The sequence below is a fragment of the Mycteria americana genome, chromosome 15, assembly GCF_035582795.1.
Source record: "Mycteria americana isolate JAX WOST 10 ecotype Jacksonville Zoo and Gardens chromosome 15, USCA_MyAme_1.0, whole genome shotgun sequence".
Lineage (NCBI taxonomy): Eukaryota > Metazoa > Chordata > Aves > Ciconiiformes > Ciconiidae > Mycteria > Mycteria americana.
In genome coordinates, this window is record NC_134379.1 from 12,707,394 (window position 1) to 12,735,353 (window position 27,960).

The window sequence follows — 27,960 nt, forward strand, 5'->3', positions numbered from 1 at the left end:
ATGGAGGAGCCGCGGCTGCCCGCCCTCATCAACCCCAACAACTTCCCGGCCAAGCTGTGGCGGCTGGTGAACAGCCCGAGCTTCCGCTCCATCCGCTGGGACGCCCGCGGCGAGGGGCTGCTCATCGACCAGCCGCTCTTCGAGTGCGAGCTGCTGGGCGCGGGGCCGGGCTGCACCGCGGGGCCGGCTGGCGATGGGGCGGCGGGAGCCGCCGACGTCTTCAAGACCAGGAACTTCACCAGCTTCATCCGACAGCTTAACCTTTACGGCTTCCGCAAGGTGGTGATGGGGCCGGTGGGCAGCGTGGTGGGGCCCGGGCCTGCGCTGGGCCTGGGGGGCGGCGATGGCGATGGCGTCAGCTCCGCCGGGCCCCTGCACCACTTCCACAGCCCCCACTTTCGCCGTGACCGCCCCGACCTTCTCATCCACCTGAAGCGCCTGACGAGCGCCAACAAGGCGAAGATGGCGGCCGGCCTGGAGGTGACCAGCCGCCCGCCCAACCGCTTCCAGCGGCTGCTTGGCACATCGCTGCACGGGGACCCGCTGCTGCCGCCCTCGACGCTCGGCGAGGCCAACAGGCCTGGTGAGGCAGGGTGGGCCATGCGGGGGCCATGGTGGGTTTGACAAGCGCTGGGTGGCATGAGGCTTGAAAATCTGCACTCCCCTGAGGGAGGAGGGTTACCTGTCCTTGCTGGTGGCCACTCAGTTCACCTGGTGTAGGAAGACGGTTGTTCTTCATGCAGGTAGATCTGCCAGTAAGCATGGGTAACATGGTTCACGTGTTTCAGTCTGCCTGTAGACTACAATATAGTCCCTGTTGCGTACTGCACTAAGAACACCCTTGCCTGATCTCTGTGGAGCTGACACAGCTCTACCAGATGAACGTTACTCCTCCTTGCCTGTCGGTAGGGATGCTTAATAAGCTCTCATTAAATCTGTGTGAAATGATGGGTCATGTGAAGTGACAACTAGAGCATCCTGTCAGTTTTGTGCAAAGGAGAAAAGACCTGGTAGTAAGATTTCTGTCAGTTGTCTCCTGAAAAAGAATTACAAGCTAGATAGTTTTTAAAGAGGATTGAATGAGTAGGTGAGAGCTAAATAGAAAATAATATTGTGGAAAAGCCCTAGAACGTGTTTTCTTTCTTTCTAACCCTCCTTGAGAGGATCTGAGTTTTCCAAGACTCTGAGCTCTCAGAGGATTATTCCACAAATTCCATATAAGGTTGAGAGCATTGTAGTTGATGCTGTGTAAGGAAGATGTGAATATCTTGTTTTGCAGTGCTCTTAGTCTGATCGAACTGTGGGCTGCTACTAGAAGAGCAGTTCTACTTCCCATTCCCTTGGTCGCATGTCAACCATCATCTTCCTTGCAGCTGATACAGCAGCTGTGTTGGTTCAGCACAATGGTCTGAGAAGAAGACTTGAGCAGTCTTTTTGCGGCTGGCTGTCGGGCCAGGGTGGTGCACCACGTGGGTGCAGGGCTGTAAGGCTCGGCGTGGGAGAAGTGGCAGGACTGCGACCAGGAGAAGGGGAGAAGCAGTTGGTGGCACTGCTTCCTGCAGTACCGACCTGCATTTAGAACAGAGTAGGCTATCATGATACTTATTCTTGGTTACTGTTTCAGAGTAGGAATTGTCATCTAATTCATGTGGTTTTTGTGATGTGTGTGGAACTACACCTGTAACACCAAGAAAACAAAATGAAGCATTTGAGAAGGGAAGGAGCTTACTTCAATACCGAGGCTAGGAAGCATTTAAATTAAAGATTTGGTGTTAACATTGTTAAGACTAAGATGAGTCATTACAGACTTCTTCAATGAAATCTGGTCTGACTGATGTAATGCAGACCATTGTTAGAGTAAGTGCTAAGAAAGATTGAGCCTAATTTTTTGACCTCTGTTTTTATGGGTGCAGTTTTAAAGAGCTTTTGCGCTAGGAGTCTCAGTTTCTAGAAAGACAGAAAAAACAAGGAAGACATCGGGTTTTATATGCAGTCGAGTTCTGACAGGCTGACAATTTACTGTGCGCGCTGTACTGACTATTCAGGGGCATGTCTTTGCTGTAAATGTGAGGTAATTTGATAGATAAAAGATATTTTTGTTTGCAAACCGTCAGTCTGTTCCAAATGTCTCGCAACATGTAACTCTGGGTTAAACATCCAGGAGCAATTCCTGTAAAGCAACTGGTGCTTCGTAACTTGGCATTCTGTGGTGTCTTGTTTATGTATTAAAACTAGATAATGAAAGGTAAAATATAAACAAAGGAATTCTCATACCTCTATTCATTCTTTGTTTATATATGGTAAAAATACTGAACAGGAGATGAACGGTCCTATACATTAACTCTTAATAAATTTTCAGGGCCAGGTTGTATTTATTTAGTGATTCTTAATGATTTAATATGAACTTGAGGAATAATGACTGTATGTTACCCACTTCTTGAATTAGTTCCCACCAGGGGAGTGAAAGAGGTAAATGTGAGGCTATTTTTTTAAAAAGTCCTTTAGAGTGAGAACTGGGAACTACAGGTCTGAGAAAGCCTGGCTTCTAGATAAACCCTATCAACGTCAACCATCCCGGAACTTTCAATTAGCATGGCTATATACAATGCCATGGAAAAGTCACAAATGAAGTGGTTCTTTTGGGAGTTTGATGAGCATAGGCGTTCTCAGTGTTACTGTCAGCATTTCAACAAAGTCACCACAACCTTGAGCTGTCACGGTAGAAGAGCAAATACCATTCCATGAAATAATGAATGACTAAGAGAGGAAACTAAGAGACGAATAAAAGGAATACTAGGAAATAACCAAATGGCAAAAGTTGGGATATTTTAGTCTAAACTGAACTAGTTGAGCTGACTGGAAAAAAGTTGGCTTTGAATTTTTTTTCTTGACAAATTAAATGACTTGTCATAAAGTACTTTCAAAGTCACGTGGAAGATTTTGACATTGCCCTTCCCTTAGCTGGCTATGAGCTGTCAGCATTGGAGTGTTTATGATTTCCCTTTTTTTTTTTCCTTAACATATTGTCTGATTTAACACACAGTACTTTCTAAATTACTTTTGTTTGGTTTAGTAAGTTACTACGCATTTTGATTTATAGCACATTTCTAAATACTGATAACTTGTTACTGCAAGTTTAAGGAGATTGAATGCTACATAGGCAGCTGTGTGTTGGCACTGCACTAATATGCCACTGCAGCAGTTACTGCATGTTCAGGTGTAAGAATACAGTCTGTTTCTGGGTTAAGAATATCGGAGCAAAGGTAGCGTTCCCAAATAACGTTGTAGAGCCTTGGCTCCTCATATTGCCTTTCATTGCCTGTGAAAACTCCTTTCCTTAACACTTGTTTCACTTTATTTTGTACCCACTGCAGGACTGCTGACTGTAGGACAGTTTCCTCAACCTTATCATCGAGACAGTTTCTTTCCTTACTCCTACATGTCGACCTCATCCCAGAACCACAGCACTTTACCGACAAAAAGTTTAGATCGGACTCCAGTCTCTTCCAGAACATGGCAGGGTTCTCTTGGGTTGCTTCCAGGGCATGGGGCTTCCTCAGCTTTTCCAGATAAAGGGGTTGCCTTTCCGGTACTCCAGAGGTTTCCAACAGAGGTCACATACACACTCCGGCCTGTTGCCTCTCTTCTGCCGCTTCAGCAAGGGTCTCAAACCATTACCACTTCCCTTCCACAATACAGCAGCTACGCACCTTCAATGCAGTACTCACAAGCCTACCATCCAACAGGTATGAAAATAATTTCTGCACTTGCTTTTCAAAAAGATATTTAAAAGTGATACTTTTAAATGTTTTTCTACAATGCTCTGTCATATGTATGTCTCAAGTGAGAATTACCTAAAAAGTGTAAAGTCTAAAAGGAAGAGAGGCCTTTAAAGCAAAAAGATTTTCTGTTTGGTATTCCTGTCCTTCCTCCAGATTTTAAGTGTCCCCTGGTGATTTTCCAGATAGCCTCTCTGTTGAGGTTAAAGGGCAAGGAGAAAAACATTTCTCCACAACTAGTCAGTGTTAGGCTAACTTTCTTTTGTTTTTTAATTAAGCAAAACTAGGATGATGATACTAAAGCACTGAGAACTTGTTGAAAAGTAGTATACTAGTCCTTGGTCTCATATTTTCCCAGGTTAAGTTTTTAAAGTTGAAGATCAGTCAAAAGTATTGGGTAGAATATTTCATTCTGCTCATACTATTTTCATATAGTAATTTTTTTTCTTGCTTAGATTCTTAATGTTGTCTGTTTTTTTATGTTTCTAAAATGTTTCTGCTAAAATTTTCAGTCTCACTTAAGTGTTTTTGTTCTTCAGAAGATAAGTTGAAGCAAATTATTGTTCTTTTCCTTGCCCTTACCTTGAATTGGAAAAACCACATGATAGGTTATTTTCTGGGGGGTGGTGGTGTGTTTGGTTTTTTTAAAATTTCCCTAAAACTTCTGAAACTCAGAACATAGTGACTCTTTCCTTGAACAAACTACAGGAACTCTGCGTGTTCCTCCCTTGGCAGCTGCACCTTCACTAAGATAGATATCCCTGTTTAGAAATCCTACACGTGGTGCCTGCTGTCTTTCTCCAAGTACACGGTGAAATATTCATGTCTTTTGTGCGTGCCTTCTGAGACCTCTGCTGAGAATGTTTCAGACAATAATCACTAGTTTCCGTAACATCATTTTGGTCAAGGAAGGATTCTGAGGAGCTAGGAATTTCTTGTGGACACTCTTAAATGTTTAAGACACAGGCAACTTCTGCCATATGCTCCTTGCCCTGTGCTATTTGCAAAGATTACTGTGGTGGCTAGAGCCTGCATTACCAGCTGCAAACTATTAAGTCTCCTCCCAGGAGCAGGGTGTCCTGAGAATCACAGAACCATAGAATGGTTTGGGTTGGAAAGGACCTTCAAAGATGATCCAGTCCAATCCCCCTGACATGGGCAGGGACACCTTCCACTAGACCAGGTTGCTCAAAGCCCCATCCAGAATACCTCCCAGCTTAAGGTGGGAGGTGGTCCCCACTTCATGTTTCTGTCTGTTACAGAGCATAGGCTGAAATTCATCATACTGAATTTTATATGCCTGTATCTCAACTTGTTCCCCAGACCTCTTCGATAGTCAAGGGAAGGAAATGGGCATCTCTAGGGTGCGATTCATAGAGCTCGGTTTAGATTTTGTCTTGGGGTGAGATTACTCATGTCCTGGAAGCGCCTATTTTGCAGTAGTGACTGTAGACGAGTTGAGGGAGACTAGCGTAGATTTAGACATGAATATGTAGAGCTCTATGACTGGATGATGCTAGTCTCTCTCACTGGAGTTATAAAAGTTTAAAGAATAAAATGGCTGTGTTGTACAGGTAAAATTTCTGGGGCGGGAGGTGGCAGGGGAGAGCATGATGAAAGCATACCAGATTTTGAAAGGTACAAAAATTAAGGTGTAATTCAAACTAAAGTAGAGAAACTTATGGAATCTGAGGCTTTTGAAAACTCCAATGAATTAATTAGTACTTCTGAGAAGATGTTTGACATTTCACTAGAGAGTATTATAAATCTTTCAATTTTCACTGTCACTTAGGACTGTCTCAGTGTTTTTACTTCTGTTCCTGTGTATCTCTTAATCTCTCCGCTATCCTTTCTTCTGTGTATTATAACATACAGAATGCTGAAAGCTTATTTCTTCATATGTCCACATGAAAAGTCTGCTTTCCTTCATCTTGAAAGCACAGCACCAAGATTAGCTTATTTGGAAAGTGATAGTTAATCTTAAAATATGCATTTCATAAGTGAGGGGACTAAAGAATGTATGTTCAATCTTATTCTTGACTCTTCTCATTTTACTTTTGAAGTCCCATTAAAGTAAATCAAAGTAGAACTTTATCAAAAGATTTCTTTTTATGTATATTCAAACTTGTTTGTTAACTTCAGCAACAAAAAGATTTCCCTGGTTTTTCATTATGATTCTTATTGAAAGGGCAGTACAATAAAAGATGCTCATCTGGATCTTTTTTTCCCGCTAGCATTAGACCATAATTATTTTAAGGATTTAGTTCTGTTTGCTTTCAACTATCTGCAAAACCTTTGATAGTAGTAGGATAGCATCAAAGAAACACAGTGAAGCTTTATTATCAGAGAGTGTCCTAATAATGAAAAATCAGTCAAGGAGACTATGTGAGAAATGTTAGTTATTGGTGCCACCTGACACTGCAAGTGCAGTCATGCCTTTCGAATACATCTGGGGCTGTAGAGTTCCTTTACATATGATAACCTTTCTGGTGAGTGGTAGCTTAGGAGTAGTCATGTTATTCTGAATGATACACCCTCTGTTAAGATAAATAATTTTCTTTGTATGTAAGGCTTAAAATTCACATGGTCCAAAGGGGATTCTTAAAATAAATAAGCAGCTGAAAACATCTGTTTTAACACAGCATGAATAGCACCATATTTTCCTTTGAGAAAAGCAGACTAGATGCATTAGTAATGCACTTGTAAAACTAGTTGTAGGATTCATCTTGCCTAAGATTCATCTGAATGTATAATAGTTGTACATGCCTGGGCTTGTCATCTAGATTACATATATAGCCGGTAGAGAGAAACAGGCACCTCCCAGAGGCTGAGTCATTCCAACTTTCTTAGACATATGCCTTTGGAAGACAATTAATTTCTTTCTGATGAGCCTAGTTGTTCATTGACTGTGCAGAGAGTGGAGAACTGCTAGACATCTGAGTCTATGTAACAGTAAGGCAATTAATCCCACCTAAATGTCTACATTCAAGCAACATTGTCTTTCCCATTTTCCCTTATTGAGGAGACCTTGGGTATCATCTCCATTTTCATCAGTCTTCTGGTGGGTAAAGGATCAGAGCTTGCGTAGTTTTTTTATTCAGGCCCATTCCGATGTATTAATTGATCTGGCAGGAACAGGCACAGCTGCATTCCCGAATTTCCTGCACAGCTTTGAGTACTGTTGACCCAGTTGTCTGATGAGTAACTAGCTTCTCTTAGGCATAACTTTTGGGCCTGACATGATAAGTTCACAATGAAAAGATGGTCTTAAGGTTCTTCCTTGGTATTTCCCATGTAGTGCGTGCTCACGTGGAATGGAAGATGCTGGAGAGTGTCAGTCTCGTGCCCCTTGGCCCAGCTGAGCTGATAATAACACTTATTAATGTCTGTTGCTGTCTTCAATGCATAGAGGAGATACATGCGTTCCTTCAATTTCCAACAGATCTTTGGAGAAATTATGGTGGTTGTTCAAGGTCGGAAAAGATCTGCTGCTGATCATACTGGGTTTGCATTTATTTTTGGGCTTTCAGCTTTCCTGAGCTTGCATGTAGTGTTGGAACCTGTAAAAAGCATGCAGTACAAATGTGTGCACATCGAACTGTAAGCATGGAGCTTTTTTGATGTTCTCAGATCTTATTTACATTTAGGTTCTAATTTCCAGATACATTTGGCAAGATACATCTTTGATAAAACTGTGGCTGAGCTCAGGCATAGCTGTCTGTGTCTGTGCTACTGTATTAGACTTTGCCAGGAAAGTGCCTGGGTGTCTTGCTCAGCTCTATCATTAGATCGTTAGCCTGGTTAGCACTCTCCCCAAAAAGGGCTGTACTTAGTTCAGTGGTTGGCATGGGCTCGGAACCATTCCCAACAGGCTGTTTGGATGTGGCTGTTTTGACTTGGAAGAGTAAGAGATTTTAATAGTATTAACAGACTCTGTGCCAGAGAATGGATCTGGATGCATTTAGTTTACTGGTAGAGCTGTAGCCTTCATGTCTTCAGAAAAGATTACAATTGATTTGTTCTCTACTGAAACATTGAGAGCCTACAAAATAATATTGTCTCAAGAGGAGGAAGATGTATATAAGGATGTGACGTTAATATTGTCATCCCTCCAGCTAAATTTCATGTGCTTATTTTTATACAATTCATGCAATTTTTCCAGTGTTGAGAAAGCAGGATTTAATGAATGCCTCAGTAATTCTCTAATGAATAGTTCTCTGCTTTGGAGACAAGAATGCTAGCCTTGATCAGACCAAATGTACCTATAGCTCATCATTTCCCCTGACAGTAATGCCCAAGGAGGAGTGCAGGAGTAGAGCAAGCATGGACTGATGCTTTTCCAAAATACTCCAACAGTGTGGGCTCTGGGAATTAATAAACCATAACACGAGTTGTATTTAATAGCCCTCAGTGGATTTCACTTCCATGAACTTGTCTATTTCTCCCAGCCAATGTAGGCTTGTGGCATATGCAACATCTGTGACAAGGACTTCATTTCACAGCTTAATTGCATTTTGTGTAAAGAGCCACCTTTTCTTGTCTCTTTTGACCCTACTGTATATTCATTAAATCTCCATTTGGTTTTTGTGTGAATGTGTCTATATCCATATCCCTCTCACTGCACTGATCATGGTTTTAAATACTGCTATCTTAGTTCCTTCAGTTGCATTTTCTCTAGAATGGAGAGTCCTGCCCCACTTAGCTGTTCCTTCAGGAAAGTGTTCTGTACATCCTCCGTGTTGCCTTCCCGGTAACCTGTTCTGTTATTTTATTATTGAGATGTAGAGTCCGAAAACATACACGGTGGTCAAGGTATGGGTGAATCACAGATTTATACAGTGGAGTAATAACGTTCGAATTTCATTCTCTGTTCGCTTTTCTATTATTTCCTAACAATCTGATTGTTGCATTTGTGACTTTGGAGGTCTTTTTGACAGCTGCTGAGTGTCAAGCTGATATCTTCATGAAACTATCTACTATAATACCAAGATCTAGTTACTGATTATTGATTGACAACTAAGAACCCATCATTTTCTGTGTGAAACTAGTTTATTTTTCCCGAGTGCAGAGCTTTATCTGGTGGATGGTGGCTTTGGGAAACTCATAAGGCGGGGGTTTTTTTCCACATCTTCATAGCTGACTGCTCTTTTCTGACATGAGTAACCTGGTATTGTCAGCAAGCATCACCTCGCTGCTCACGCACTCAATTTTTAAAGTACTTTAGTAAAATGATGAGCAGCATGAATTCCAGCGCAGGTCCTTGGGGACCTCCACTGGTGACCTCACTTACCTGTGAAAAGTGCCTATTTATTCCTATCTTCTGTGTTGTGCCTTTAAAACAGCTTATTTTCTAAACATACAGCCTTGCCTCTTGTGCTGTTGTTGCTCAGTTTTCGTAAGAGTTTCTGATGATGACTTTGTTAAAAGCTTTTTGGAAATCTAAATATCAAATCAGCAAGATCACAGTTATCCATATTTGTTTACCTACTGGAGGTCTTTCAAGAGGGCAATGAAGGGTGACTTCTCTCAACAAAAAGAAGTCTTGTTGACTCCTCCCCATTTATATATTATCCAGTGTCAACTGACTGTCTGTTCCCTTGTATTTCCTTCTAATTTTTCTTATTCACATGTCAGATTTATAGCTTGTATTTGCTTATAAAGTTTTTGTTAACGTACTTCTAAATAACTTCCTTTAAAAGTATTGATTTCTTTGCCCGAGTTCTTTGCAACCTCTTTGGATATCCAAAGATATTTCCAGTATGTTTGAAATACGGTCATTCGACTTCTGTGCAAGAGTATTTGTGATGCAGAGTGTTCAGTCCTTTCCTTGTTCTGTGAACTGTGCTCTTTGTTGATCGCTTCTTCTCAGGGGTACGTTGCTGGGTTGGTTGTAGCCCCACTGATGGCGATTCCGTTTTCATAAGTCAGTGTTCATATTCCGCATATGAGTATCAAATTTTCCATCCATAGCTTGTATGGGCAGAAGTACATCTCTTTTTTTGGCAGAAATCAAATCTATTTTGAGGCAGATCCATCTTGTTTGATGGAAGGAGCTGTATCTTTTTCTTAATTTATTCAGTAAATATTCATTTATTCGGTAAGATGCCATTCATCCTTGTCTCCTTAGTATTCAAATGAGATCTGTGTTCACTGTCAGTTATTTCATAACAGCCGGTGACAGAATGTGCTTTAGCTGGTAATTTCTTCAGGGTATGACTAGGATAACTACACCTTGGACAAAAGAGCTTCGAAATGTCTTTTCTCCAATTAACAAGGGTAGGACAAAAGCATGTGAGTGAAGCAGGTATGTTTGTTGAATCTTGATTCAATTTGAAGCCTTGAAGTATTATAAATGAATCAACACCTTCGCCTTTGATAACACTGCCCATCAGTAAATGCTTTCTTCAATGTTATTTAAAAAGTTGTTTTGTGACTATGGGTGATGAGTAGTACCTATCTAAAGTTGGCCTCCATCTTATGGTGGATTTGCTTCTTAACTGACTACCGTTAAGACTACGTTTGTGTCTCCCATGATATTTCCACAGATGCAGTTGTTCTTGCTATTAGATCAGTCCCTGCCATAGTCTATGAACTGGCCAAAAAAAAGTTCTTGTGAGTGCAAACCATGCTTTTTATGCAATGTTGTGCATTTCAGAACCATTCAGAATCAGTCATCAGTCTAGTCTTCTACACAGTTATTTTGTTCTCCTCACTTTGATTTACAAACATAGCAATTCGTTTGATTAATGAGTTGCTTTTGCTATAAGCTCTACTAACTGTAAGAGTACTGTCATTTATATTTTACTTGTAGCTTTTTATAGCATATGGTCTGGACTTAATGTTTTACACTTACCTACTATTTCACAAGCACTTTTTTCCTTCAGGTCCTTCCTTTTCTTTTCTTAGAAAATAGGTTCTTTGTAAAGTGTAGAGAATCACTCTAGCAGGTTACAAGAAATTTCTCTTTTGTCATTGCTCTCTTGCACTGTTTTTACAATAGCCCTTCAAAAGTTTTCTTTGGTGGTTTTCTGGGATTTGTAAACATACTTCGGAGTTTCCAGTGAGTGAAAATATCATTTAGGTTTTTGGCAACATCCAGAATTGTAATATGTTCACACGCCATAGAATGTTCTTCTGAAAGATGTCCAGATTTCATCACAAAGTGCTCAGAATTAGCTTTTGAAGTAACATGAGTCATACACATATCTCAAGCTTCTTTAGAAGGACGTCCACTAGCTCTTTCTGTGTTGTTTAGCTCCTGTGTTTGTTGCTCCAAGCTGCACAAAAATTCAGCAACATCATATTAAAAAGCGCAATAGGTGTAGATACTAAAAAAAAATATTGGTTATCATAGCAACTGTCTCATGAAATCCCACGTAAGTGTCAAGCATTGCAAATAAATTATCTGATCTGTTTTCCATCTCAAGTTATACTTATTACATTTACTTACTATGAACATTGGACTGAATTTGATTTCATCAAGGATTTCTCTCTCTCTCAGAATGATTGCAGATTTTAAAGATTATCTGTCCTGCAAATAATGCTTTTACTTTTAAATTATCTCTGAGTGTCACCAGAAAATAATACCTGCCGAATACTGCCTCATCTACAGAACTGCTTTTTAGAATGAAATCACTGTTTAATTTCAGTGTGTGTGTGTGTATGAACATCTAGGCTCTTCCTACGTGAATCCACTTTCTGTGGTATGTTGTGATGAGAAAGTCAAGCAGCCAAATCAAAAAGGTGATATAAAGATACGAAAGACTGTGATTATGAAGTTTCTATGTGTGTGTATATCAATTTTACAATATATATATTTAATATATGTACACATATATTAGAATAAATATTTTTTAAGATGAAGAAATCAGTCTTAAAATCACCTGGGAGCTAATAATACATTTCTGGAATTTAGTTTACTGTGTGATTATTGAAATGTTTAATCAAAGTAAGCAATAGAGTTCTGCATACCAAACACAAATTCTGGAGTCTGATAGCTGTGTTTGAATTCTTGCAGCTGCACTGCAGTGTTGTTCACCACCTGCCCACATAGATCCTCTGACTGGCTGTGCTAGTCCTACAGCTTCGACGTACACCCACTGCAGCTTTTTCCAGGTGAGTGTAGCATACTGAAATCAGGTGAAAGCGGAGGAGACTGTACGAAAGAACTGTAGGTTTATGGACTTCTGGAGTGAAGGATATAAATTTGAAAATTGATCTGCTTGAGAAAGTGAAAGTAATGTGGTTTACAAATACCTATTTCAAAGAACCACTGAACATTAAACGGGTAGTTTTGTAATTCAAGTTAGGTTTCAGGGTAGCAGCATAGTGGGTGTCCTCATCAGTGGAGTGTTTTTTTCTGTATAAGCTTTTTGCTTGACTTCACCAGAATTCATTTTAGTTAACGAGTCTGCGTTTATCTTTGAAGAATATCCTTGCCTGGACAAAATCAGATTCTTTAATATTATGAAAATACTGGGAAACAGCTCCACTTTTTTGTCCCAGACAGCTTTCTGTAGTCCTGAGTTTCATTTGATGAATGAGAAAAACTAAGGTGACTTTTGGAATTGGCCCCACCTGAGAGATGTCATATTAAAGATAACTACAGTACTGACTGTAAATGCTTTATATAATTCCAGTGGAAACTGCACCTAATTTGGAGGGCCTGGCTTATCAAATATCAAAAGATCTGAAGTAAAAATCCAAGGGCTTCCTTTTCTATTACAGCATAATGCATATAATTTTTTTTTTCCCTCACAGAGGACAAGCAAAGCAAGTTATGCTTATGTACGTTGAAAACGGGTTGACCTACCCAAGCTTGATCGTCCAGTTCCCTGTCTTGCCAATATCAACCTTTGTCTTTTATTCGTGATTTTTTTTTATATAAGCTTATCCAAGATGGCCAGGTTATGGCCCGGATAACAAGTTGGTGTGAGGATATAAATAGCCACCGGCCAATCATGCCATTGGTACGCTAATAATTATTTTTCACACAGTGCATCTTTGTCCTCTCACTTTCATCATGAGCTTCTTTTTCATCCAGGACATGAAGATCAGTCCCAGTGATGGGAAGTCACAGTCAAATAAGTTCGTATCTCAGAAGGCTGAGATCAATGTTTGGGATAGCAAATCATTCCAAAGGAGTCATCAAGGGTGTTGTTGTGGCTAGACTGAAAGATCACATAAATACAGTGTCCAAAGAGTCTACTAAAAATCAGTTGTTTGGAGAAGCTAGTCCACAGGCAGTGTGTGGAGTCAAAAGAGATGTAGGCCGCTTACTAGTGGGTGCTTTGATAATACAACTCTAACCAGGGAACTCCCAGTCAACAGCTGCTGGTGCATCTGGGCAGAGATTGCTGGAAGGTAAAAGCAGCAAAAGCAAGCAGTGGCATAAATCAGTTCTACCAGGTCAGTAACTGGCTGTCTCTGAGCAGGATAACACAAGTATTGTACCGAATGGATCAACAGGACTTCCTGAGATTTCTGAGTCTTAGTGTAGCATAGATCATTTCTCCTGGAACATGGTGACAGGGGCTGTGCAGATGGTACAGAAGACAGCGGTTTGCCTGTGGTTCTCACTGAGCTTTGGGGAACAGTCACTTTACTTTTTGTGTGCTCTGGGGTAGATACTTCCCCAAACTTCTGCTGAGGGATGCAGCCAGCTACAGTATTGATCATCCTGTCCTGCTTGTGTATTGATCGTCAATAACCACTGGCACAAATCCTCAAAAGCAGTAAAATTCACCAACCCTGGCTGGCTAAGCATTTTTATCATTCTTCACAAAAAATAGCACTTTTGCATTGTATTGTTCCACTCCATATCTTCCACCAGTTGCAGGAATTCAGTGCAATGCTGTCGAAGGGTGGTTTGCAGGGCATTTTAGGCTGATCACGCTGTGGCCTACAAGATACTACTGGCAAAATCTATACAAAACTGCTGGACCAGTCCAGAAGACGGCAAGCCATATCAGCACACTGGCAGTCATCAAGCTGATTATCAGCCCTGTTTCTGTTGGATCCAGACAGTGCTTTGTGGTCTCAGAAGGAAAAACAGGCACTGTTGGACAAACCTTGTGCTAGTCTTTACGCAGTCTTGCAGAGACCATTACTTTACGTTTAGCAGAGATTAAGACAGGTACAGTTTCTTGGGGCTTGGAGGCCAGCTGCTGGGCTTGTACAGTACACAGCTGACCTGCTGAAACTGCTAGGTGACCCTGCCTGGAACATGGGCAGACGAGGCCACTAAGTAAATGTCCGTTGGCCTGCGGTTTGCTCTCCAGAAGAAGCTACAGAGAATTAGCGCATGGAACAGCAAGGGGATATAGATGGTTATACCCAGACATAGTAGGTATATCTCTTGTCAGGTTTCTGAAATCAAGGTTTCAGAGATTTGTATTACATATCTCAGAGATTCTATTACACTCTCATCACAACTGGTTACAAAACTGGGAGCTCAGGAACAGCTTCATACTCTTTTTTGTTTGGGTTCTCCTGAAGTGGGGTGTAGATCAGTGTGATGAATTGGTATCCTTGGAGAGGAATGAGTCTTGTGAGAGAAAACTCCTGCTGTCTTCTGCAACAGCAGTTCTGGCATCTCACAACCATTAGCACAGTATTTCCCTGCTGCTTTATCATAGGCGTGAACTGAGGCTGCATCTTGGATTTTAGTGATTTTTTTTTTTTTCCTTTTTTTTTTTTAACTAGCAGCCCTGCTATTTGATTGTTGTAATTAGCATTGTTATTAAGCTGCCAGTATTTCCTTGTGGAACTGAAGCAAGAGGTAACTGGAAATGGAAGAAATAAATGTGGGAGAAAAAAGAAGAAGAAAAACTTTCCTGACCTTAAAAGCAGTCCTAAGTGGTTTGCTTTTATTTGTAATAGGAACGATAATCAGCCATGTTATTTCAAAATGAAATTGAACCTGAATTACTTCTGAATGATTGCCGAAGCACTCACGCACGATTGGTTTAGTCCTAGCGTCCCTGCAAAGGTGTAGTTGTGCTTTACTTCCTGTGTACAGCATGCTAATCTTAAGTGAAATGCCCATCTTCCCTTTCACCACTTTCGCTAAATTAGACCATTTTTCCTCTTGAGCTCAAAGGATTTAAATTGTACCTTTGTGGGGGCACTTTCTCCTATTGGAAATGTGTACGAGATCCTATAGTGCATCCAAGAAGACGATATGTGTTGTAACAGCTTCAAGCTGAGGTCCCCTAAGAAGAGGCAGAAGAAGTTGCAGTGTGGGTTGCTTGGTTGGTTGGTTTGTTTTTGGCAGGGATGATCTCCTCCCTGGACAGTTGACTTTGGAACCCAGATCTTACTTAAAATCTTGGCTGCTTAAGACAATAAACAAGCAATGCAACAAAAGTGAAACACCCTGTTAATATTTTAAAAAATACAACTGAAAAAAATATTAAATGAAAGGAACTATGTTTAAACCTGTATCATAAAAAGATAAAGGTGGCTTGCCTTTAATGAAAAGACTTTGCTTAACTTAACCTAAATTTCTCAAATTCCAGGTTTTATCTTCCCCTCTTTCCCCCTCCCCCTCCAAAGTTTATGGCTACCTGCAGACTGGCACATCTACATGAATCCACAACAGGACTTGACTTCATACACCCAGAGGAAGGGATCTCATCTCTTTGTGGTATTTCCTTCAGGGACTTCTGATGTTCATGCTGCTGAGAGACCAAATCCTTCACTGGCATTTGATCTGATATGGCTTTCCTCGTAGGTGATCCTGTGGCTTCCTGTTCTCTGATTTATTAATCTATGGAAGTAGCTTTTTATTAACCATTACCTCAGCTAGAAGGTCTGAGGATAATCAGGCACTAAGGACTAATCCTTCATACTAGATCTCTTCCAAAATAAGATTGTATTTTAAATATACCTGAGTTTCTGCTCAACCTCATTATATGACTCGTATTTGTCAGAAGAAATTACCCTTCCAGTGTCCTTTAACTCTGAGTCATCTCCAGAAGAAACAGCAGTATAGACACTGGCTGTTAAAATGTGATTTATCATTTAACTTGGGTAGGACTTGCTGCTTTTGAAAAACTCTCATTGTCTTCTTTCTGTCTTAAATGTTCTTTGATTTATATGAATTCTACTAAAAGAATTATCATTCGATTGCTGACTGTGTCCTGTCATCTTGCAGTGTCATTACACTGAAATATTTTAGTAGCGTTCAGACCTGCTCTGTGATGGCAAAGGCAGCCTCTACAGGTTCTCCAAGAAGTGTTTCTGACCTGAAGATCTATAGGGCTTTTATACAGATTTATGTAGACTTGGAGTCATGCATTTGTGGGACACTGTGTCAAGACAGGAGTGTCCGGATGTGAGGCTGTGACAGACAGGGCAGTTCTACAGTATTTGTTTTCATAGGTGTCTGAACTCCCATTCATTTTGGGACTGGTGCATCCCTGGGAATCACCCCTTGTGTGGATGCGTATATGGACAATCACTTGAAGAGGAAAAAGATGTTATTGGTAAGTAACTGTGAGTTCCTCAAGTTGTGTTGTCCGTATGCACATTTACAGCATACATGCCTTTTTCTCTTGCTTAAAAATCTTGTGGTTTGTGCTGTTTTTAGACACAACACGTATGCTTGAGTTTTAGAAGAACTGAAGGCAGGTAGATTTGCTCTATCATTTTCTATCACATATGTAGCATGTGAGGGGAGTGGTTCTAATGTACCGCACAGGTCCTACTGAGACTGTAAGTCTCTGGTTTGAATACTCAGGTGTACTTGTACCTGCAGTGCACAGAGTATGCAGGCAATGCATCTGAAGCAGTACAGAGGTACTGGTAAGTAACCTTCCGTTCTCTCCAGGATAGACAGTGAATAGAAGAAAGCAAGCGTGCCAAGAGTAAGGTGGTTAATGAAAAACAGGATAAAGTAGTAGCCTTTTTTTTTTTTTAACTAAACCTGCTGTTTTAACTGAAAATAACAGACAATCTTTCAAGCTTTTGGGTAAACGAACACTTCAGTTGATTGCTCAGGTTCACTTGAAAAGCCTTACAGAACCAATACACGTCCTGCCACTGTAATTTTTTGATATAAAAGTTCACTGTATTTTGTTTCTTCCAGAGTCCTCCAGTGCAGTCACCTTACGCATCTGAATTTCTGCCCTCTAACTGGCCTTGTAATACATCTGATGAAGACAAGAAGACAGAAGTAAATCTTGAAGCTGTGTTTCAGATTGTTGATGAGATGCATTCATCACCCAAAGCTGAAATAGTGAAAGTGGAACCTGTGGAGAGCCAGTGTTCAACCCCTCAGTCTAACAGAGGTCAACCGCTGCTGGTTAATAGTGAGAATAGTGATACACTTTCCTCAACTGAGGAAAGCCAACTGGAATCTCTTACTCCTGTAGCTTCAGATACATCATTTGTGATGGGAGCAGATCAAGCAGTAATTTGTTCTCCATCACAGCCTTCTGAATTTCTTTGTGCTACCCATACCACTGTGTCTGTAGAAAGTGCTGCTGCTGAAATAGTGCAAGAATCTATCACCACACAGGAAGCACATGAAAAAGTGAGAGAACAACCAGACCACTGCCCAACTCAGTCCTCTGTAATGGTTGTTCAGGAAGGACCATTCAGTCCAGAGCAGGTAAGGGGTAAAGGGAGGTAAAACAACAGCTTTTTTGAGATAACTATATTAGATAGTAATGCTAGGGTCTGGACTGATGGCTTTTTAATATTCTTGCCTGCTTAAGAACTAAAGGCTTCTTTAATTAAGCTTTTAATGGACAGTGACGGGTTTGCTTCGTAAAGCAAGATTTAAAAAAGAAGAGGGGATGAAAAGGTATCCCACATTAATGAGCATGAGATGCGTTAGCCTGTGTTGGCCAAGTTAGGTTGCTCATTTGCATGGGAGAAATACGTAGTGCAGGTGTATTCATGGGGATGAAGTGGAAGCTTTTTTAGGTTATAGCATACTTAAATAAAAAAGTATTTTGAGAATTGCCACCGAAGGCAACAATTTTTTTTAAATTTAAATGGTTAGATTGTTTCTGATAAACAATCAGTTATTAAGTTTCTGTTTTCTGTGGAAAGTATAATTTATTGACATTTGAATGGTATAAAGCATCTGCATTTATTTATACTTTGTGGTGTCTGACAAGTTGTAATTGTACTTTGGTTTACCTGTGCCTAGTCTTCCTGTATGCAGAATCGTAGGTCTCGTGCAGTGAGGGGCATTCTAGATGTTAGTCTGTTAAGGCAGCAAAGGCATGCTCTACTTTTTTTTGTTTTGAAAACAAAGTAAAAGCAAGAGATTGACTGCATCTGTTTCTGCTGCTTGAGACCTACCTTGCATGTAGGCACCCGAAATTTCATTTTTGTGTATCTGTTGAAGCTAGCATTCTATTGTGCTATAGGTATCTTGATGCCTTCAGTAAAGTTGATAGCTTGAAAATCCTCAGCTGGTGCAAATTTGATTGTTCTTAGTCATCTTCCTCTTGGGTATCTTTACAGAAAGAGATGTCTATTCTGATTAAGGCTCTGCAAAGCTCAAGCCTAGACCAGCCTGTTCTGCTCAGTGCTGTGTAGAGGAGAGCATGTCCTTGTGCTAGTGCCTACAGAGTTGGCAGTACTCCTTAATGAGTACTCGTTATCTTAAGTGTTGACCGCACTTTAAACATTGTCAGTTTTGACAACTTTTGAAGTGCGTTTTTAGCATTGTTGAAGGCCTCTGGAGTTTGTGGTCCAAACTCCCTTGTTAAGAACTGAGTGAAGTGTGTGAACCATGGAGTTGTTGGGGGGAGAGGGGTTTTGGTTTTGGGGCCCCGTTGCTTGTGTAACTGGTGAGAATCCCAGTGTTGGTCCTGGTCTGTTTATCTGGACGTTAACTGGTTAAATAACTGGGCTTAACCCGTGTTGAAGAGGAATTCAGGAACGATCAGGCCTTTTGTTTGATGGATTCCCCCTTTTTGTTAGAAATATTCTTTCTCTTACCAGTCTCCTCTTCCATAGCTCAAGAGAGGCAAGGTTAACTTAACCCCCAAGCTGACTCTTGGCTCCTGGTGTTTCCAGAGCCTGGGATCATGGCAGGTGCAGAACGCTCCAGAGGAGGCATCTGTGCTTGTAGTCCCATCAGGCTCCTACATAGTTTGCTGTCTTCCTTGTCCCTGAATCTGGAAGCCTTCTGATGCTTTCAGTAGCCGTCAGTGCCATGTATTTCAGAGCAAGCCTACAGCAGAATAGTGGCTGTGCACAGAGGACAGTTTTATTCCGCTGTGTAGCAGCCCAGGAGGAGCAAATTCCTCTGGTGTTAATACAAGAACATCAAAACAGCTCTGCTGGGTCAGATCAAAGGTCTGTCTTGCCCAGTCTCAGGACAATAGCTGTAATCTGATACATAGGGAAGAGCAAGAACAAGGCATGCAAATAGAACAGGGCATTCCTCCTTTCCAACTACTTTCAACTTGAGGACTTGGAATGATACTGTATACTTAATCTTAGTTTCTCTTCTGTGGACTGAAGTCAGCCCTTGAAACCATGTCAGTTTTAGCATACAGTATCCTTTGACCAAAGAGATACTTTGCTCATGATCTGTTGCACAGAGCTTCCTTTTGATCCTTTTGAGCATGGCTGTGGCTAGTTTCATGTGATGCTTCCTGGTTTCTGTCTCAGAAGAGACATTCAACTGTCATCCTGGCTGCTTACTGCATGTCACTTGTGATTTTACAGATCTCATATCACAGCCTCCTCAGTAGTCTTTTTGCCCGACTGTACAGTCCTGCTGTAGTTTCCTCTGCGTGGCAGCTGCTCTGCACCTCTGGTTAGCTTTGGGTTTGTTCTCAACTTCATCCGTTTCTACTACAGCCTTTTTTGAAATGAAGAAAGCATTGAAGTTGTGGGAAAACGATCCATTTTTACAGTGGCACAAAGATGTTTGCCGTTTTGTTCTCTGTTTCTTTCACAGTATTTCCTAGCATTTGCTCTTGTGACAGCTATTGAGCCTTGAACTGTCCTCCTCATAGAACTAAGTTTAGTAAAAACCTGCTTTATTCTGCTTTCCTGATTTCCTAAAAGATAGCAAATTAAAGAGCAATTCTTTACATGAAAAGAGTTAGTACATTCAATAGTTCAGATCCCGCGTTGTCCTCTTAGCCTCAGTGAATTTCTGTTCTAGACTTTTACAGGTTTTGGCCTTTAATGAGCATATTTTATTCCACTCCTACTCATAAGACATATTTTATTTTCTTCTTAAAGTGGAAATACAACATTTCTGTAATGCTTGATGAAGAGCAATTTGTCTCCTATTTTGTTCAGTCTCCTTGGCAGTATACCTATCTGAAGGTTGAAACTGTTGCTTTCTTTGGTGAAGGTTAATCCAGCAAACCCTATTCATGTGAGCTGTTAATTTTAGTACCTTAGCTTCTCATCGTGGTTCCAGCTGGGTATAGGTATAGTCCAGTCGCTGTCTCATAAGTCATGTAACCAGTGAGATGCAGCAGATTTGGCATTTTTCAATAATTGAAGTGAAAAGGCAAAACATTCACATCCGTCAGCTTTGGTAGCTTTGTCTGATTCTCCGCCAGACAATGTTTGGGACTCTGAAACTACAGGCCTGAGTGAAGAGTCTGTCCACAGATGTGGTAAATCCATGGTCAGAAGCACGTTCACTTAAAAAACCAAACAATAAAAAAAAGAGATAACTTGGGAACCAGATTTGTGTGGGCTAGGCTGATGCTATTAGGATGAAAATCTTATTACTGCCTTTTTTATATTACTTTACTAGAGAGTTGGTGTGTAAGATCCTATAAACACAGTGATAAAAAGGAATCTGAAAGGGGTACTGTGCAGTATCATTGCTCTTCAGTTTCCACACACACAACTGTAAGGCTTAAAATTGGACACAGCACTGCAAGTACAGGTTCACCAGTGAGGGGGAAATGAAATTCCCTCCGTTTGCTGGCCATGCTCATCCCCGGGCAGCCCATGGTGTCGTTAGCCTTACTGGGCACTGCAGCATCCCCAGGTCCTTTTTAGAAGAACTGCTAGTCAGAGTTTCTAGACTTCTTCCAGCCTGTAGGCTAGTAATAATTTCTTAAGAATGATTATGCCAATATGCATTTGTTTGTTTGTTTATCAAACAATGCAGTTTGATTTCTACATCTCCTATCTGATATTGCTCTTCAGTTCATAGTGTATCTATTTTTCTCTTTTTTTTAAAGAATGAAATTTGTAGAATTGTTTCGAGAACATTTGTCCTGTGGAGTATCCAAGTCAGGGATATTTGAGAAATATTCCCTTCTCTCACTGGTTGGTGCAGGCTCCTTACTCATTTTTCTAGAACTTGTTATGTAAACGTCACCAGGAACGGAGAGGTTTAGATCATCACTCACAAAATTTGGATTCTAGCTAGTGAAGGTAGTGAACTACAGTCCTCCTTCCTTCTCTTTGTTTTTATGCCTAGGAAGGAGCTGTGGTTCAGTGTTAGACAAAAGGCATTGCTAGCCAAATGGTTTTCACACAGCCTTGTTAATAGTGCTAATGCAATACATACAGACAGCACATTTCAAAGAACAAATACTACAGTAAAGTAGGTATCTAGCAGGTGCAGGAGGTGTGTTGGGGGAACTAGCTCTCCCTGGAGTATGCAGTTACTGTATTCACATAGGCCTTTTTGAATATTATTATACAACTTTGTCAAAGATTTTATATGTATTTCTGTTAATTTGCATACACATTGCCTTTTATATGTTTAACATTGAGTAACAACAGACTCAAGGTGGAGAGTGTGATTTTTGGAATTACTAATAACTTATTACCAAGTGTGACGACCTTTTGTCTTCTGTAAACTCACACATACCAGTTTTCAAAAGCTTTTTTTACCTTACTAGAAGGAAATGTTGCAGGCTCTGAACAATCATTCATCTTTAGGGTATTGATTGATAGGATATTTGCAGAAGAGATTAATATTCTAGAACAGGTGATAGTGAGAACGTCTTTCTGTCTAAAAGTAAACTCCAAGTGCTTAACTTTGGGCCTTTACTTCCTCAGTGGAATAGAAACATAACTTGGTTGTTTGGCGCCTTTTTTTTTTTTTTAAAACCTACAGATTTTTGCAACATGATCATGGAAATACACCAGTTCAGTAAATGGTTGCCTGCAAAATACATATGGAGCAGCAGCAGAGGGCTCCAAAAAGCAAGCAACACATTATAATTTAATGTCTTAACAATTGGGTGGGGTGGGGTGAGATTTCCAACCAGAAATGTGCGGCTCGCATGTGTAGTTTTGCATCACACAGCTCTGTCAAGTTCTTTGAGCTAGATCTGTCATTACTAATACATGTGTTGGTAACAGTGAGTGCACCTGGATTTCTTCTAGGTTATTTCTTGTAGCTAGTTTGATAACAGAGGGCAAAGCTCAGACTGTGAGGACATGTACCCTAACTTTGTATATTTTAGTTTTGTGATTTCATGTTTTGCTTAGTATGACATTTTGTAAGAGCTTGAGTTTCAATTTGGCAACCTTAATTCTGAGTTAAAAACACTTATTATGTAAACCATCTAGGCAGTGTTCAACACTTGTGAGATGTTCTTTTGGAGTGGAGAAGAATAGTTATTATTTTGTCCCTAAAGTGATTACAAGAAAATATTGAGTGATCTTTGGTTTTATTTCTTTGTTTGTTTGTTTGTTTGTTTTAAGGCAAATACTAGTGTTAAATGTGAATCTACTACATCAGAGACAGAAGAGAGACAATTCATTTCAGGAGCTGAGCCTGTGAACAAATCTGTAGAAGAGACAGATTCATCTGTAAAACCTGGATGCAGGAAAAGGAGACACAGTTCACACGATGGCAAGTCCCCTGGTAAGAAGAGATTCTCCATTTTTTTAGAGATTTCTGAGACAGCTACTCTGAAACTATTACAGAAAGGGGAGATCAGAATAGTTTAGTTATTGTCTGCAGCGTAAGTACACTTATGTGGAAAAGGGTGTAAATTATATCAGTAAATAAAACCTGAAGCTCTGGGAGTTGTGTCAGAAACCTGGATGTCACAATACTGAGATGAAGTCCATAGATATGTTTGCTGGAGGGTGACAGTGCTATGAAGGAAACACTGAGTAATGAGGTGACTACTGAAATAACAGGGAAAAAACCCACCAAACTGATGAAGTTAGTGTAGAAGTCCAAACCTTTTGTCTCAGATCACTAAATTTTGTACCAGTCTGCTGATGTGTATGCTGAAATACATGAGAAAAACAAGCAGCAGAACATCTGAGGCCAAACAATTCACAAATCGAGTAACTAAAGGAAGAACCTAAATGTCCACAGATTAGAGAGGCATAAGAGGACACAGAGAGTACTTCGGATCCGTTCTAGAAGAAGAGTTAGTGCAGCCTGCAAGTCTCGCAAGAAGCTGTTTCCCTTACAGCTGTTCATCAAAGAGCTGGTTGTAGAGTTTGAAGAGCTGTTGCTCACTTCAAAGGGTAGTTTCTAGATTCCAGATAGTGATGCTAGTTAATAATTCAGCTCATAACGCCCATCAGTTTCAAACATTTAAGTAAGGAATAAAGTCTTCTTGTCAGGAAGCTGAGAAAAAAGGTTGGATGCCATCTTGAAAGAAGACAGGCTTTTGTTTAAAACACAGAATTGAGAGTTCTTATTCAATTACTTCCTGGTATCATGGATAATTAGCAAACTTCTCAGCTTTCATATCTAAAGCAAAACATTTGCTTAATATGCCAGTTGTAAAGTTATGTACAGGAACATTTTGGAAAGTGTTTCCATGGGATTGTTCCATAGAGATGAAACACGGTTACGCTAATGCTAATTAGTAACAATTAGCATAGAGTCTGCTCTCTGGGAAATGTGATAGTCATCCAGGTCTACATTTCCACTGTGGTACCTTTTAGTCTTGGTGTACTTGTAAAGGGTAGAGACAGGCAGCAGACCTGAGCCAAACATGAGCAGGCTCAAGCTGGCCCAAAATAAATTGGGCACATGGTACCAGCCTCGAAGCTGGCATAGCTCATCTCCTGTGTTTCAACTGTAAGCCGGAAGCAAACAGGTTTAAATACAAGCTGACTTCTATTGCTCTGACTACATTTTTCTGTCAGTACCTCCTTTCCTCTGTGGGTCTTTGGAAACAACTTCTTCCTTAATCTTTCTGTGCCAAAATATTGCATCATGAAAATTTCCAGGTGTTTCTTCACAGCTTATCCTCTGAAAGTGATTGAATCCTGTCCGCCTTCCTCTTCTCCTTTGGGCACTCATTTGCAAGTTTTCTGAGCCCGCACTTTGTTACGTGTCCTGCTATAGAGCAGGCTTTTTTTCCATCTGTTTCAGTAGGCTGCTGACATGATTCACTTTTCTTTATTATGTGGTGACACCAAGTTCTAGATATCACATGGCAAGAGCCAACATAATGTGGTACCAAAGGCCACTGCAATGAAGATGGAAGGAAAAGTCACTTCTGTGACTGGGAGCAGCTCTGGGCTGAAACCAAGGTGATAATCTGTACAAATGAGCCAAGAATCAAACCCTCCCTTGTGGAAAAGGCGTTGCTTTCCTTTGAAGAACTAGACCAGATTTCTTTGCCTTTTGCAGCTATCCTGTAGCAAGAGAGACAGCTGCTGTCTTACTAAAATGCAGTCCCCAGGATTTCCCTCCATAGCTGCCAGCCCATCTGTGCAGCACCATAAATCACTGAAATAGGTTATCTGTTTTCTTCAGATGAAAAACAATATACTTATTCAACTTTCTCAGCTAAATTCTAGTTTACCAGTTGTAAGAACGTCCTGCCAACCAGGGTCAAGATGAAAGGTCTTTCTAGCTCATTGTCCCGTCTCCAACAGTATCTTTGGCATTTTTGTACTGTTAAGTAGAAAAGGTCTCAGTAAACTTTTCTTCAATTAATTTTTCTAGTCACTTTTTGAAGCCATGCAAACATTTAGCATCCACTGGGTTTTTTGTAAGTTTATGTCATTAACACAGGTTAATTACACAGTGGGTGAAGAACCCCCCTCTTTGTTTTGAATGCAAGTGTTTGCTTTAACCATATCTTTACTACTCATGCACTAGTTGTCTCTGTACCTGACAATTTGACAGAGGGACGCTGTTTTCCTTGGTTGGAGGAGAACTATTTGTGAGTCCTCCCAGGAGTCAGAGGCTGCAACAGAGGGTGCAGAACTTAATTCAACACCAAGATACATCATTGCAAATGAGTATAGGCTGTGTCATCTGTTCCCTTCCCACTCTTTCTCTTGAGAGACACTGGGTATGGCTCTCTAGTTCCTGGGATGTTTATCACATTGAGGTGTGAGGGATAGTTCACCTTTCAGGGATGGCTTTTTTCAGCCCCAGGCTCTTTCTTAGGACATAGATTTGAAGGTCCCGATGATGCATCTTCTTTCTCCACTACTTTCTAGTTGAGCTCATCTATAAAATGGGATTTTTGGAATAAATCTGTCTGCTTCTGTTGGGAGCATCCACACTTGCAACAGGAGTCCTTTCGGACTTCATGAATGATTGATAGGAACGCTGTAACTTCTCCATGTATCCTTCCCCATCTCCTCTGCATTGTACTCCACAGGTACACTCAGCTAGTGAATATAGCTGTACTGGACCTAATATCTGTGGTTTGTGGTTCCTCTTCTAAAAAAGTACATAAGAAGGCCAGATTCTGATCGGAGAAATTTTTGTTTGCAGCCCTTCTTTCTGGAAATAGGGATCTCGGAGTGGAGCAGGTAGAATTTGTAACTTCTGGATTTAAGCATTTAAGCTGATACTGATACATTAAGGAAAAAGCTTTCTTTCTCAATGGCTGGCCATATATTTTTTGTGAGTCGTTTAGTCCTTCAAATAATCTGGCAACTTCCTCTAATTTTTTTTGCTACAAGAACACAAACATAATACTGAGATGCTACTGACTTGCATGAACCCATCATTATCATGCCACAAGGTGCCCTAGGCATTTACCACCTGCTCCTATGCCCCTACAGTTGTGTCACTATGCATTCCCTTTCATTCACTGCAAGGTGAATAGATTTATGGGTGCAAGTGCTAAGGGCAAATCTTCATTCAGGCAAGGTCTCCCATGCTATCATATGTTCACTTGAACTATTTCCTACACCTTCCAGTCAAAAATAATTTCATTGAGTTCATTAGTGTTCCTAATAGGTCACAGTGAGATCTCCTACAAAGGTGTTAAGAGTTAACGTGGGGACAGGCCTGGCCCTGAGCTCTTCAACATCTCCTGTCTGAAGCCCAAAGTGAAGTTGTTCTCAGGAGTTTGAACTGCAGCTTCTTGCTCCAGCTCAGTTGCCATTACCTTTACTTCATTATATATTCAGGGAAGGACTTTCAAATTACCTGTCCTGGCAATCTGCTGTTTTGGATGAGGGGATGTTAGATGCTGTCTCCTAACTTTACATAATTCAGAGTTGCATTGTTACTAGCCCCCTCATTTCTCCATCCCTATGCATTTTCAAGATTTGTTCCCAACAGAGCCTGCTTTGGCAGGAGGCGAATGTCAGACAGTGCAGAACTGGAGCCTCTTAGGCCTGAATTTGTAGTATAGAAAAAGAACAAGGGCTAGAGTACTTTGCCTAAGATGTGAATGTGTCTGTTTAGAGTTTAAAGTTCACACGGGTGACGTTTGCAGTGGTAGTGCTGTTGTGACTTTATCAAGGTACTTGTTCACTTTCTTGACCTGCAAGGTTTGGCCAGACGTTGGAAGTATCTCCATTTTGCTGTGGATCAAAGTGATTTCCAAAAGAGGAGTCTCTTGTTTGCCCTCTCTGTGATACCATGAGTTTTCTCTAGGATCTTGGCACCAGCTATGGTGTACTTTGAGGCAATTGTGCCTTTTATGGATAAATGAAGGTATATGTCACAAGCAGAACAGGCCTTTCTGTAGACCATGCCAGGGTTTTATAGTAATGAACATTTGGCAGTTGGTATCCATGGTAGTGAGTGCACATATAAATAATATATCTTGAAGAATGGGAGCGCTTTTCCTGTGATTTGTTTTGTTGTTATTTTATATTTAACATTTTGCAAAATTAGAATAATTCCTATTCTTTAAACAGTAGGCCTCAAATTCTCAAGTTACAGCCTGCCTTTCAGGCCATATTTTATAGTACCTGCTAGAAGTACAATTGCTATGTGTGCTGCCAAGTGAAACATATACAAGGACTGATACTTACTCAGCATTCCCTTTTCTTCCTAGATCTCCATCTGCGGGTAGACGTGGCTTGCAAGCGGGGGTACTTTCCCCAGGAAGAAACAAGAGAGTGAGAAGTGGGTGACAAGTATGTGAAAATGTGCAGCAGCTGCCAGCTGGGTTCTCTTGTCAGACTCCAGCGGCAGTGCTTTGCACACAACAGGCACTTTGGATCATTTAGACTGTTTTTTTAAGAAAAAAACACCTCTCTTTTTTTGCTTTCATTTTAACTGTGTAGGATATTAGTCGCTCCATTTTTTACACCTCTTCCATTATGTTTTCTACCTGTCAAGTTATAAAGCATCTAGTGGTCAGAGTATTTAATATGAAGTAATTACTTAGCTGCTTGTATTCTTTAGATATGGAAAGTCTGAACTTTTTGTAAACTTGAAGCCTTAAAAACTTTTTCAAAACTTTCTTACTGGGAAGCAAATTGTTTTTAGTGCTGTATTTGGGATCTTTTTATTTAACTTTGTTGGAAGCTACAGTATACTCGGCATAGGTGGTGTTTGGTGCTCTCGCTGTCTTTGCTTGAAGTCATACTGTGGCCCTTTACTGGGAATTGTGTATGAAACAAAAGGGTAGGAAAGTCACAAGATGCTAGGCCTGAATGGGTCAGGGATTTCAGGAGAGCAGCTATAGGAAAGATGAGCTAATTTTCTGAGTGATTAACCAGGAAATGCTCTTCCTTCCTAAAGCAATGCTCTGTTTCAGCAGCAAGTGTATCCTTTCTGGTGGGTATCCATTACATATGACAGCTGCTGATCTTTTTCATTAATGGGGAATTCTTCTGTTTTAATAATTTTCTTTTGATTTTCATGGTATCTGTAATGATAAGTTATTTGTTGTTTTAGTACTTTGTTTTAAATAGATCTTCAAAGTAAATTTTTAACTTTTAGGATATAATTGTATTTATATTGCTAGTAGAACTTAAGTTTTTAATAGCTATGCATTTGTCTTTATATAGGATAAAGGGGGCATATTCTGTATTTGTG

The 27,960-nt window shown here is 40.5% G+C and overlaps 1 protein-coding gene across 1 annotated transcript; it reads left to right on the plus strand.

The window, feature by feature from the left end:
* HSF5 (heat shock transcription factor 5) lies at positions 1-27,093 on the plus strand. The gene is made up of 6 exons (XM_075518273.1): positions 1-583; positions 3,375-3,746; positions 11,797-11,894; positions 16,870-17,394; positions 22,446-22,608; positions 26,972-27,093. The coding sequence occupies exons 1-6, from the start codon at positions 1-3 to the stop codon at positions 27,037-27,039; spliced, it is 1,809 nt and encodes a 602-aa protein (XP_075374388.1). The 3' UTR covers positions 27,040-27,093.
* The last annotated feature ends 867 nt before the right edge of the window (positions 27,094-27,960 follow it).

Bases quoted from the DNA above. Each gene is read 5' to 3' on its own strand.
- HSF5 (XM_075518273.1), top strand. From the start codon at position 1: ATGGAGGAGCCGCGGCTGCCCGCCCTCATCAACCCCAACAACTTCCCG. The intron at 17,395-22,445 runs GTAAGGGGTAAA...GTTTGTTTTAAG, and splicing joins GACCATTCAGTCCAGAGCAG to GCAAATACTAGTGTTAAATG. The intron at 22,609-26,971 runs GTAAGAAGAGAT...TTTTCTTCCTAG, and splicing joins ACACGATGGCAAGTCCCCTG to ATCTCCATCTGCGGGTAGAC.